The sequence below is a fragment of the Strix uralensis genome, chromosome 2 (assembly GCF_047716275.1).
Source record: "Strix uralensis isolate ZFMK-TIS-50842 chromosome 2, bStrUra1, whole genome shotgun sequence".
Taxonomy (NCBI): Eukaryota; Metazoa; Chordata; class Aves; order Strigiformes; family Strigidae; genus Strix; species Strix uralensis.
In genome coordinates this window covers 7,798,484-7,811,569 of record NC_133973.1, presented here as the reverse complement: position 1 = coordinate 7,811,569, position 13,086 = coordinate 7,798,484, and the positions used below count along the sequence as shown (strand labels likewise).

The 13,086-nt window shown below is 46.8% G+C and overlaps 1 protein-coding gene across 26 annotated transcripts in view; it reads left to right on the top strand.

The window, feature by feature from the left end:
• Window positions 1-12,519, top strand: part of ZNF384 (zinc finger protein 384) — a 29,106-nt gene extending 16,587 nt beyond the window's left edge. For 23 of the 26 annotated variants that reach the window (XM_074854417.1, XM_074854424.1, XM_074854419.1 and 20 more), the window contains 5 exons: window positions 1,699-1,923; window positions 2,575-2,757; window positions 3,588-3,666; window positions 4,883-5,041; window positions 5,200-12,519. In XM_074854417.1, coding sequence (XP_074710518.1) covers window positions 1,699-1,923; window positions 2,575-2,757; window positions 3,588-3,666; window positions 4,883-5,041; window positions 5,200-5,475 — 922 coding nt within the window. In that variant the 3' untranslated portion in view covers window positions 5,476-12,519. The remainder of the gene's footprint in view (window positions 1-1,698; window positions 1,924-2,574; window positions 2,758-3,587; window positions 3,667-4,882; window positions 5,042-5,199) is intronic. The other 3 variants (XM_074854432.1, XM_074854467.1, XM_074854546.1) reach the window with 1 other exon arrangement.
• The last annotated feature ends 567 nt before the right edge of the window (window positions 12,520-13,086 follow it).

Here is a 13,086-nt window from a genome sequence, read left to right as displayed (position 1 = left end):
GTATCTCTAATAGACCTAGGGATAAACAGCCAAATTGCTTCTGTTTGTTGATTCCAGAAGGGATTGGTGTGTGTGTGTGAGGGGGGATTTGTGTAAGGATGTATTTAGCTTGCATTTTCTGTTAGGGTTTGCAATTAAAGTGGATTAAGAGAAAGATGAAGGTAGGAAACGTGGAAACAACTATTAGAGATGATAATGAATGCAAAAGAGCAGTGATGGAGAGGAAAAAGTGTTACAGCAGATGCGTGGTAGAATGCTAGGGAGGCATGGCTTCCAGTTAAAGGGCTTAAAATCAAGCTGTGGCTTGGAAGGGCCTGTGGAGGTTAAGGTAGGTGCTGGATAAATACTGTCTACATTACATATGCTAATCAGACTGCACACTTCATAAAGCTTCTGGCTCCAACATAAATAGTCACAATAATAGATGTCATGAAGTATCCTCCTGGGAGGAAATGGATATGGGGAAGAGCAGGATCAACTCTCTGTGGCTTGTAATACCTGTAGAGACTTGTGTCACTGAGCAGTTTTGTAAACACTTGTAAAATGTGAGGAAATTCCCAGACAAAAACATAAGTCAACCTGATGTGAAGGTTGAATTCCTGTTAGCCAGACTTCTTCTGGGTGGCAATTTTTCTCTCAAATGTGACCCTGGAAGTTCCAAGTGCAGGTTCAATTTTGTCTTGCTTAATTGAAAAGTCTGCAAATGGAAAAACTAAGTTCAGAGAAACCTTAACTCTGCCCCTTGGTTGGCACACATTTGGAAAAAAAAAAAAAAGTCCAGTAACTTGGATGCAGCTTCTATCTCTCTGTCAAATTATCAACCACAAAAGCTTTTACCATCTTGAATTGTAAAACAGTGCAAGCTTCTCAACAGCCTGGTGTCATGATGGAGGAACATTTTTAACAGCAGCATCCATAGCAGATAGATGCCAACTGCTTCTTCCTCTTCAAAGAGTCTGTGTGTTACCAAATACGTTTCTGATCATTATGGGAACAGATGGATCCAAACTCCTAGACAAAACATTTTGCATCACATCAGTAAGGTTGAAATGATGAAAGCCCATTAGACCAATGAAATACCACATTTGATATCCAGAGTACCTTTGTGAGAACCGCTAGGAAAGCAGCACTGTTGTTATTCTCAGCATTTTGTATTCTAAATACTCGAGTGTCTTCTCTGAAAATGGGAGCAGAGTTAAATGGGTTTGGTCATAACTGCTTTTGCAGACTGTGCAGTACATGGAATTAAGTTTTATTATGAAGATGAACCTTAACCTGGGATTTCCAGGTTTTCCAACCTTTTTTTGACTGAAATAAATCATAGATGAACAAAGTGGTTTTTGTCTGGGAATTATTATGCCTGTCCCCTTCAGATTGCTGTTGGAAAACTTCTGAAGCGCTGCCCTGTCTCCCTTTTAAGCCTAATAAATTAACCTCTTTGATTATTCCAAGACCTTTACTTGTCTGGCTGCAAGTTACCATTTGGTCTCTTCAGCCAGTTCCTAGCTTAAGTTTGTCCCCCTGGGGCTGGAGTACTCGCAGCCGAGCACAGTGTCCCCGGGAGAAACCTCCCCAGAACCACCTAGTGAGAAAACGTCCCTTCTTCACTCAGTGTGGAAGACCCCATCCAGTTAGAGTTGATACCTATTGGGGCTTGCCCCCGTGTGACGCTGTCTCTTCCCCTCGCCCCGGTCCCAGGTGCCGGATGTGTTCGCTGACCTTCTACTCCAAGTCGGAGATGCAGATCCACTCCAAGTCCCATACGGAGACAAAGCCACACAAGTGTCCTCACTGCTCCAAGAGCTTCGCCAACAGCTCCTACCTGGCCCAGCACATTCGCATCCACTCAGGGGCCAAGCCCTACACGTGCAGCTACTGCCAGAAGGCCTTCCGCCAGCTCTCCCACCTGCAGCAGCACACACGGTAAGGGCCAGAGGAGGCTGGGGGCCCTCCGCACTGCATGTTGCCGTCATCCCAGCATGCTGTGAGCACCCTCAGTGGGCGACTGCCTGGGGAGACCTCGCTGTTTTCTGCAGGCTGGTCAGGTCTTGTACACGACAAACCGGCAGCAGCGGTATCCGACACGTGAGACTTGTCGCTTGCTGTGAGGGGCTGGGTGTGCACAGAGGTTAGCGCTGCTCACCCTAAGGGGCATCTGCAATGGAGTGATGTTTTCTGACAGGAGGTAGGGCTGGTTGTGTCAGAGTGAGAGTAGAGTGGGCGTAGGAGGACTGTTCCCTGTCACCCGAGCGTAGTTCTGCCAAACGTCTCAGTCCAGGCTTGCAGCCCCCCTGCTATTTCAGCCGTAGGCTTCCCACATACAGCTCTGCCAATGCCCCTCAGTCCAAACTCTATAGTTCCTCTCTCTGGATCCTCCCCCGGTGCGGACAGACCATGGTCTCTTGAATCCAAGGGGAGCACGGTTTGAGACAGAGTGAGCTCGTGCCGTGTTTGGAGTTCCTCCGTGTAGCAGATAGCGTGGTGCTGTCCCACCCCCTTTGTGCCCTCATTCCATCAGCACTAGCCAGATGGCGGTCATGTCCAACTGCTGCTGCTCCTCCTCCTCTTCGGCAGGATCCACTCCAAGCTCCACACGGCGATTGTCAAGCCGCACAAGTGTCCTCACTGCTCCAAGAGCTTCGCCAACACATCCTACCTGGCCCAGCACCTCCGCATCCACTCGGGGGCCAAGCCCTACACCTGCCGCTACTGCCAGAAGGCCTTCCGCCAGCTCTCCCACCTGCAGCAGCACACACGGTAAGGGCCAGAGGAGGCTGGGGGCCTGGCCCTGGCCCCCCCGCGCTGCCGGCATGCACCTGTGGAGCACGCGCGCCAAGCATGCGGGGGGCGGGCGGGGAACGCGGCCGGCTGCACCCTCGGAAGGAGGTGACCCCAACCAGAGTGGACGGAGTGGAGGCTGCGCAGGAGACACTGACCACGTCAGGGCTGAGGTGGGCACGTGCTGTCCCTGGGGATCCTTGGTCTTGCACCGCGGGGGGCACAGAGAGAGAGAGCGATAGAGAGAGGCATTGGCCGTAGGGGATCCCAGCCTGGCACCATGGGGGTTGGACTGAGCGTGTGGAAGCTTCTCCTGGCATTGCAGGGGGACAGGGACAGATAAAACGCTGTAGGTGATCTCAGCCTGATAATGCGAAGGGAAAAGTGTTGGAGTGTCTATCCTGAGAAGGAATAGAGCCGCTTTCTTGGTACTGCGGAAGCAAGAGAACAGACTCCTCTTGGTCATGTGGGACTCCTGGGTGTGGAGTAGGGAGCCTGGACCTCCAGACCCCTTCCCAACCCATTTCCAGGTGGCCCACGTGCCAAGCTGGCCAGGCATTCACAAGCTCTTGCTCCTCAGTCCTAGTCACTCTCAAATCTGCTTGACTGCCTATCTTGTCTAACTTCTAGCTGGACACAGGAGCTGGGCAGAGCTCTTTCTGTCCAGATAGAACAACATCTGGAGGCAACATCATCCCCCTTCCCTGCTCTCCTGAGTGGCTGTGAGATTTGATCCCAGCATCAGGCCCTGGCAGTCTGTCCTGCCTGCCTGCTCACTGCCTCCCATTTGTGCTCTTCCTCCTCAACAGCATCCACACCGGGGACCGACCCTACAAATGCGCTCACCCTGGGTGTGAAAAGGCTTTCACCCAGCTTTCCAACCTGCAGGTAAGGGGCTGGGCTTGTCCTGCTCACCAGTGAGGGTGGCAAGGGCAGCTGTCAAGTGGGAGGAGAGGCTCCTTGCCTGTGGTGGAGGAGATAGAGAAATTGGGGCAGCTGGGAGGATACTGAAAGAATACAGAAAAGCTGTTGAAGCCCTGGGCAGGGGAGAGATTCCTGGCTTTTGTGGTACTAGTGACCCAAAGAAGTCACATAAACAGTTGCATCTTGTAAACTTGACTTGAAAGCGGTGAGGCCTTGATAAAGGTACTCCCATCTGTTCTGCAGTTTTCTAACTTAGCTGGGGCAAGAGTTTTTGTTTTACAATGAAATGGAGGGCATAAGTATAGGGATTTAGGGAAGCAGAGGTGGTGTGTCCTGTTGCAGTATCCTGGAGGAGGGGAACTGGGGAACTGTCTCTTGAACTGGGGATGTTTAGTCTGGAGAAGAGGAGGCTGAGGGGAGACCTCATTGCCCTGTACAACTCCCTGAAAGGAGGGTGCAGAGAGGGGGGATGAGTCTCTTGAACCAAGGAACAAGTGACAGGACAAGAGGGAATGGCCTCAAGCTGTGCCAGGGCAGGGTCAGACTGGCTCTTAGGAAGTATTTCTTTGCAGAAGGGGTTGTTGGGTGTTGGAATGGGCTGCCCAGGGCAGGGGTGGAGTCCCCATCCCTGGAGGGGTTGAAGAGTCAGGTTGACCCAGCACTGAGGGATCTGGTGGAGTTGGGAACCTCAGTGTGAGGTTAATGGTTGGACTGGAGGAGCTTCAAGGTCTTTTCCAACCTAGATGATTCTGTGATTCTGTGAACTGCAGGGTGTGCCAAAAGGCAAAGAGCTGTAAACGCCTGTGAGTAGCTAAAGCAGATCATGCCCCGAAGGGCAGCGACAGATGGGGGGGAGCAAATATCTAGGGAGGCAGAAGAGGAGAGAAAAGGAAAAGAGTGAGAAAGAGTTGCGTGGAGACTGAGAAGATGGGGGTCATGGGGAGTTAGGAGACTCCGCTTTTCAAATGCCTAGTATGCCTGAGAAAAAAGAGGGCATCTATGGGGAAGATGTGATGGGCTGGAGCCAGGCACACCTCCCACAGCAGGTGGGGTGGGGGGGCCAAGGGAGCTTGTGGCCTTGCTGGAAGTGGGTGTCAGAGGTAAAGCCTCTTCCAGTACTAATCCTTGCTCCCTTCCCTGCGCTTGCTTTCCGTTCCTCCACCCTGCTACCGCCTCCCAGTCCCACAGACGGCAGCACAACAAAGACAAACCTTTCAAGTGCCACAACTGCCACCGTGCGTACACGGATGCTGCCTCGTTGGAGGTACACCTGGCTACACACACGGTGAAACACGCCAAGGTCTACACCTGCTCCATCTGCAGCCGGGCCTACACTTCGGTGAGTGCTGCCCTGGGGGTTAGCAGAAGCGGACATGCTTCCCAGGGAGTAGCTCCTCCAGATCTTAACAGGAGCAGCCCCCTGAGCTGTCGTGTCCCTCCCCACTGGCTTTGGCTTTTTCGAACGTCTCTCCTCTGACACCGTTCTTCCTGTTGCAGGAGACGTACCTGATGAAGCACATGCGGAAACACAACATCCCTGACCCCCAGCAGCAGGTGGTTCAGGCGCAAGCCCAGGCCTCTCAGCAGCAGCAGCACTTCCAGCCGCAGGGCGGGGGGGCAGCAGGGGGCCCTTCTGGAGACACTAACCAACCCAACCCTCCCCCTCAGTGCTCCTTTGACCTGACTCCTTACAAGACTTCAGAGCATCACAAGGACATCTGCCTCACTGTCAGCACCAGCGCCATCCAAGTGGAGCACCTCTCCAGCTCCTAGAGAGACCTCAACCCAGGGAGCAGAAAGCCTCTTGTGCATAGCCTGCGCCCAGGGGCACCGCTTGTGCAGCGGCCCTCCTCGTGCAACAGTCTCCGGCCTCTCCTCCTGCAACAGCCTCTTCTGGCCGTGTAACCCTGTTCATGGCAGCCCCTTGAACAACAGCCTGTCTCAAGGGGGTGCTCCTTCTGTGCAACAGCCTGCCTGGTAGGAGGATGCTTCCTTGTGCAAGAGCCCCTTTCCTGTGCTGGGATCACTTCCTCATGCAAGAGCCCCTCCTTTCAAACCCAAAGAAAGGCCCCCATTTTGCCTTCTCTCTCACTGTAGGATGTGTATGAAGGGGGGGTGCATGTCGAGACATGCATGGTGGATGGGATGGAGAGATGGTCCTTGTACGTACAGGGGCTCGGACACATGCTTTCAGCAGGCCACAGAAGAATGTGGCAGGGTTCACAGCTGGATGGGGTTCTTTGAGGATTTCCTTGAGTGTCTAAGAGAGAAATATCCATTCCTGTCCCTCCTGCTTGTGAAAGGGAGGAGGGGTCGCTCGTCCTGCCCCAGGGACTGGATGGGAGAAACCTTCTCCCTGGTGGAAGGTGAGACCGGTGAGGGGGGAGAGGTGAGGCATGTTCTCTGGGCTGGACAGGTGCCTACGCTGCCTGAGGGCTGTGGAGTATTGCACTCTTTCTCCTCCCCTGGTGGAGAGCAATAGAGAGGAGTCTGTCTGAACTGGCTGCTGCCTCTCTCTCCCAGCTGTCTGAGCAGCACGATGGCCAAGGCCCCGTAGGAATGTGGGTTCCTGCTCAATGCTCTTCCTGCCCGTTGCGGATGATGTCCTAGCAGCTTGTACTCCTCCTCCTCTCCCTCCTGCTTCCCGCCCCCCCTACCTCCTCAGAAAAGCCTGCAGGCATCAACAACAAACCAAAAAGCAACTGGAGGGAGGGTAAGAGACTGCCAAAATAATCATCACCCTTCTCTCTACTCCCTTTCCCGAAAGGCGGAACGACAGCAGTTCTGACTCTCACATGCCTGTCCTGCCCCCAGTTCCCCAAAGGGAAGGAGGAGGAGGAATAGACCAGTCTTTTCAAGGAGCCGGCAGGAGGCAGGGAAAGGCTAGCTTCTCCTGCTCACCTCCCGGCAGAGTGCTCTCCCAGGATCCCTCTTGCCAAGACGGGCTGGACTCACATGGCAATGGTGGCCTCTTCTGGACCCTGGTCATGGGAGAGAATCCCCAAAAGGTGGACAGTGGAGAGAAGGGGATGAAGATCCCCACAGAGAGACCAATCTAATGAGAAGGGGGAGCCAACAAGAATAAACTGAAGGCCCCTTGAATTTATATATATATATATATATAAATATCTATTCCCCACCCCTGGCCCGCTCTGTCCTTGCTGTAACTGTTTCTATCTCTGTGTTTATAAAACGCATTATCCTGGCGAATTTTTATTTTCAATCTTCGTTTGTTTTTCCCTTTCTCTTCGTCTTCAATTCTCCTTCCCCCCCCCCCCTTTTTTTTTTACTGGTCCACATGACTGCTAGTCTTGTGTGTCACTTGTTAGTTTCTTTGGATCATGGAGGCTGACTCGGAAGAGAATGAGAAGGCAAGGGAAAAAGCACGTATTGTTGGGATTTAAAATCAATCACCCACCCAAAGCCTATAGAATCCCAGACTTCTGTATGAACAACAAATAGGGGCTTTTTTTTTTTTTTTTAACCACCTTGTATAGAAATAAATTGGTGTAAAAGGCTCCTTGAAGGTGCTGCCGTGAGCACCGTGCCCCTGTGATGTGTGTTCCTTCCCCCTGCCCCAGACCACTGCACGAGCATCTTGCCGCTGGGAGGCCTGAGCGGCTGTGCGGGCGGCGCGAGGGTAGCGCATCCCTGCCTCGGGGCAGCCTTGAGATTCACGGAGGGAAAGCGAGGAGCTCTGCCCTCTGTGCTCTACACCTGTGGAGCCTGTGGCAGAAACCTTTTTCTTTGCATTTAGTCACCACGGTTGGCCACAAACGGTTGGAGTGTTTTGTAGATCCATAGGTTAGGCTAGAAGAAGCTGTCTGGTTTGACTCCTGCATTTCACAGGTGACATTTCACCCATTTGTCCTGTATTTGAGCCCCAGGAACTAATGTGTGTTTGAAATACGTGTTGACAAAATGCATTGGCTTGATTTTGAGGCACTGGGACAGAGAGAATCCCTTCTGTTGGTAGCCTGTTGCAAGGGCTTTGAGTTCTCGCTGTTTAAATACTTAAGCCCAATTTCTCCTTTGGATCTGCTTGGCTTTGACTTCCAGTTGCTAGTCTGGATACGTCCATCCCGCCAATTCAGAGAGCCTTAGAGCACAGTGGGGCTTTTTCCCCTGGACTGGTATTTAAACATTGTAATGTCACTTCTCAATCCACTATTTGACAAGCTAAATAGATGGGACCCCTTAAATCTTCCTCTGTAAGGGATTTCCTCCAGCCCGTGAATTATTCTTGTCTTTTCTTTCTACATCTTGTCAAATTTTTCAGTACCTTGTGAAAACGTTCCTTTCGGAATTGAGTGTTCAAGCCCCAGTGCCATGGACAAGGTCCCCCTGCCCTTTGCCTTAAGTCTGCAGAGGATTGCGTTCGCCTTTTTCTCGCAGCATTATACAGGAGCTCACGTTAGCTGCTTGTCTGGTGTGACCCCTAGATCATCATCCGAAGCCTCAGCTTTCCGTGATAGCATTTCCCCCTTTCTAAAGGTATGGTCTGAGTTCTTATTTCCTAGATACTTAACGTGAGGCTGTATCTAAGTCCAGTTTGTGTGAATGGACCTGGCTTACTGATGCACCAGGTTGCTCGCCGCTTTCCCAGTTTTGTCACCCGCAAACTGTATCAGTTGTTGTTTTTTACTTTCAGATCCAGGTTGAAAATGCTATATTGCATCTGACCTACACTAACTTGAAAAGCATCATTCAGTGCAACTTTTTATTAGCTTCTTTTTGAGACTTGCAGGCTAGGCATTTCTTAATCCTCTTAGTATGTGATCATGTACAGTAAATCTTTTTGACTTATGGTGCTAGGTCAATGCCTTACAAAAAATTTTAAGTATGTTGCACCTATGCAGTCCCCTTTGTTAAACCAAATGTATAATGATGTCATCTAAAAATGAAATTAGTGTTTGGGGTTTTTCTTCTCCTTTTTTCTACAAAACCTGTATTTCATAAAATCTTTGGGATATAGGTGTTATTTTTCATTCACTCATTCTTCATCTCAACAGCTTTTCCATAATTTTGACATTGAGTCATTTCATTTGCCATTTGGGAATACCTTCATGAATGTCTTAAGGTATTTCTCTAATATCCCAAGTTTAATTAAAATCAGAATCAATGGGCTAGAGAGCTTGTTAGTGAGCTCTTTTAGGACTCCTGTTTCTTTGCTGACTTAAAAATATACATCCCTGGTAGATGTTGTCTAATCTCCTACTTTGATACTAAGGTACTGGATAGAGGTTGCTATTTTCGTATGATTGCCACATCCAGTTTCTTTCTGAATATGGAATTGGAAGTATTTGTTGACTGATTTCCCCTGTTCTGCGTCACTAGCATTTTCGCCATTTTTATCTAGCATGGATCAGTACTATTAGTAAGATTTCTTTGGTTATTTTTTTTATTTAAAGAAAGGAATGAAAGATCCAAAATCCCTTTCCTATTGCCAGTAGTTTTGCTAGCCACAAAGCTTTCCTTAACGGTTTTCTCTATTTTATGTCTAATTTATGTCGGTTGCTGTCTGGCCTTCCTCTTTTCTGTGTGTTATGTTTCAGGTTTGTCTTTTTTAAATTGTTTCTTCCTGCTCACAGACTTTCTCACTGAACCCAGGATGAGCTTTTACCAAAAGTTTTCCTCTTTCTTGGTTGTGGAATTAGGGCTTTTTTGGCCACATAATAAATTTTTCTTACAGAAGAGTTTCATTCACATTTTTCTGCCTTATTTTTTTTTTTCTCATGGACAACTCAGTTTGTAGTTTTGCTCACCTCGGAAATTAGTACAGACTCAGCACAGGTTTATTACTGCTTGTGGCTCTCCTCTGCTTGTCCATATTCCATACGAACAGGACAAAATTGCCAGTATCACTCAGGTTATTATCTTGTCTTGTATGCATCACCTTGAAGTCTGAAACATGGACTTGTTTTGGGTGCAGTGTCTTGTATTAAGAAAGCTACAGTTTTAAAAGTTGAAAAGATGTTTTGCTGACTGGTTGAATTCCTCAGGGAATGGCTCACAAGTTAAAATTCCCTGCAGTGGTTTTTCATTTGATGTGTTAAAGGTGCTTGAAATCACCTTTCCTAGCCCCTGGTTTGATGTGTTGTTTTCTAATGTCTGCTATCCTTCCCCTTCTTGGAATCTGCTACCTAGCATGGGGATCCATATGTATTTAAGGCTGTACAATTCCTGTATTGCCAGTTATTTCAAAGGTATTACTGCTTGTGTTTGTGCAGTTTGCTGCTACACCTATAGCTTTTACTGTTGCCCAGGAAGAAACTAATGATTTTTCACTAAGGGACTTTCTCATTGAGTTTCAGAAATGCCACTTTATTCCAGGCCTCTTTTTTTTTTTTTTTTTCTCATCAGTGAGAATTTTACGTCTCTGTTTACCCAGACTCCTGTTGCTGGTGTAGAAATAATTGAAGATATCTTACTCTCATTACCGTTGTCACTTATTTGAGTTTGGATTAGGTCTTCCTCTTTGGATTCCGAAGAATGTTTAATGTACTCAAAAGTGCTTCAGGTGGTTTAAAAAGTATAGTTGCTACCTGTGGGATGCAAAATGTAACATCTATACAAAATCCTTCCTTGCTGAGATGAAGCCTCAGATTCCACAGTCTGCAGCTTTTCAGCTTTGTGCACTCAGGCCAACAATGGCTCAGTTATTTAACTCCCACTCACAAGAGTGGAAGATTCTCTAACAAGATCCTGTGGTCCTTCCTTGTCAGCTCCCTGAATTCTGTGACCCTGCATTTTCTTTGTGATGCCAGTCCATTTGTTTTTGTATGTCTGTACCCAAGAAGACTTCACAATGAGTATGGAGTTCTGTATTAGGTTGCATCTTGTATCTTTGCTGGAAGGTGGTAGCACTTTTTCTTCTTGTCCTTTACTGAATTTGTTGTCTGTTCTTAGCTGGATTTTGCAAATTATTGTTGCTTTAAAAAGAAACATCATGTAGGCTGGAAATCATTTAGAAAAGTCACCCACAAACAGTAACTGAATCTCAGCTGTGACTAATGATAGTATTGCTGGTCTATAATTCAGTTAAATCTTCAAGAAAGATTTAAGATTTTAATAATTTAAAGCCTTATGGTTAATCAACCGTGTCCCTTATTAGAGGTTTTTGTTGGTTATCATTGCCATTAAAACTGCCATTCTATTTTACCACTTTTTTCTTTTTTTAACCATAGGGTCTTGTTATGCCTTTGTTCAGTACATTAAAGTCTTCTACTCTAGGAAGTCTTTTTTTCTTTTGTAATGAATTACAGACCATGATCAAGTCACTGTATTCATCTTTCCAAACAGCTAAATTAAATTGAGCTGGTTTAGGTGTCTCACAATAAGGCTTGGCTCCATCACGTAGTACTTCTCTTTTGCCTGCCTTTCTTCTTTATGAATGACCAGGCTGTGTCAGTGTTCAGTGAGAAGTCTTGCTACATTAGACCTAGATGGTTATCTTGAGCCACCAAACTTACATTGCCATAAAAGGACATGTAGTTCTTTTAATGAGATCTTTTTCTTTAAATTAAAACAAATAGCATTATGTTTCTTTTCTTCGCTGAGTGCAGCCCCTATCAATTACACTGTGATTCTGCCAAATCAGTGTTAGATTAACTGTCTTACAACAACCTGGATGATCCCATTTACTTTTCAAATACTTTTTAAGTGAAAGTATTTGCTGGTCTTCTGGAACACATTCAGAGCTCCAAAGTTGTTTGGAAAAGAAAGCCCATTGCTTCCATCTGTTTGCCAGGTAATTCTTTTAAAATTATTGATTGTCAGTTTCTAGCTATGCAACTTTTAGGATGTTTTATTTAATGGGTAGAACAAAACATCTTCCTAAATCTCATTGGCAATAGGTAATATTTCATTGCTTCACAGATTTGTCTACATCATCCAACTTTCTTCCTTATATAGAATATAATTATGAGATTCTGCCTGTCTTCTATATTTTTATTGATTATTTTATCATCTTTATATCAACTAAAGGATATATATCATGTTTAGGATTTTCTTCTAATATTTTGCAGGTAACGTACCTGAAAGCTGCCCAAGTTTACTAGTGCAGTTTCAGAACATAGAATGAAATTGCTCTGTACACTTCCTTAACTACAAGATAGGTACCTGTTCAATCGTCATTTCAGGTACAACAGATTACATTTGTGTGCATGGTTTCTTGTTTCTGTATAGTAGAACACCAGAGTACTAGAGAGATGTAGTAACTTGGTCCAACAAACATTTCGATTTCATGTAGTGTCTATGTAATGAATGGGAAAAAAAAAAAAAAAACTGCAAGAAAAGAAATCGTGACACCAAAGAACTAGAGTCTATGCCTAGTTTTGCTACTGAATTAGGGTATGTTTTTGGAACATGGACACAGCTATAATCTGGGGCCTTTGCCATCCTCTTTCATTTGTAAAGCTGATTAACCACCTTGGGGTCAAGTGCTGCAGATCAATTGTTTGATGTTTGTGCGAATGAAGTGTGGGTACATCTAGTCTTTCCCGAAGAGAAAGAATTGCAGAGCAGGGACCTCTGAACTGAGAACATTAAAAGAGAAGAGTTGAATATGTACCTCTACAGCAAAAAGGGAACCAAACAAGGCTCTGAAGTTGTAGGCCTCCTGCTGGGGTGTGTGTAAGGATCCCTCTCAAGCACTGGCCTTCACCTTGTGGTCCTTGGACAACATTTAAGAGGTCTGTAAGGTAACTGAAAAGCTGGAGGCTTAAATTTGGTGTGCAGATGTTTACATTTCCAAGGGAAAATACACAGGCATCTGTAGATCAATAAAGGTTGAGAACCACTACTCTAGACTACTTCAGTAGGCTGTTTAGCTTCCCTTTGTGAGATGCGTAGGCCTTCTGGGCAGTATGCCCGCTCATCAGTCCTTCATCTAACTTGACCGGTTTAACAATAGGATGTATTTGAAGTAGGGAACTCTGGGGGGTGGGGAGGGGGTGTGATAACCCTTGAGGTTAGCATACATGGCTTTGTCACTACAGTAGTTACCTGAGTATCAATATATGAGGCTGGGTGGGGGGTAGACATAAATAGTCATGTACCTCTAGAGCATATTCCACTTGGGGAGCACCTTCCTGTAAAATCATCTGCACTCATGCTAGGACTTTCACTTGCAGAAGTGTTTAAAAAATACACCTCTCACCAAGTAAGTACCGTGGTAACACTCCATCTGCAGGTGAGGATGCTTCTGGAACCCTGAGCAACTTTTCTAGATTCAGAGCTCAGGAACTAGTTTGTGCTGGATTGGAAGAATTTCTACTGCCACAAGACCACACAGGTACACAAAACTGCCTCTCCCCTTTGTTTTCCAAATTCACAGTGGCAGTTAATGAAGTTAAAGATACATTTGTACACTTCACAAGTGTC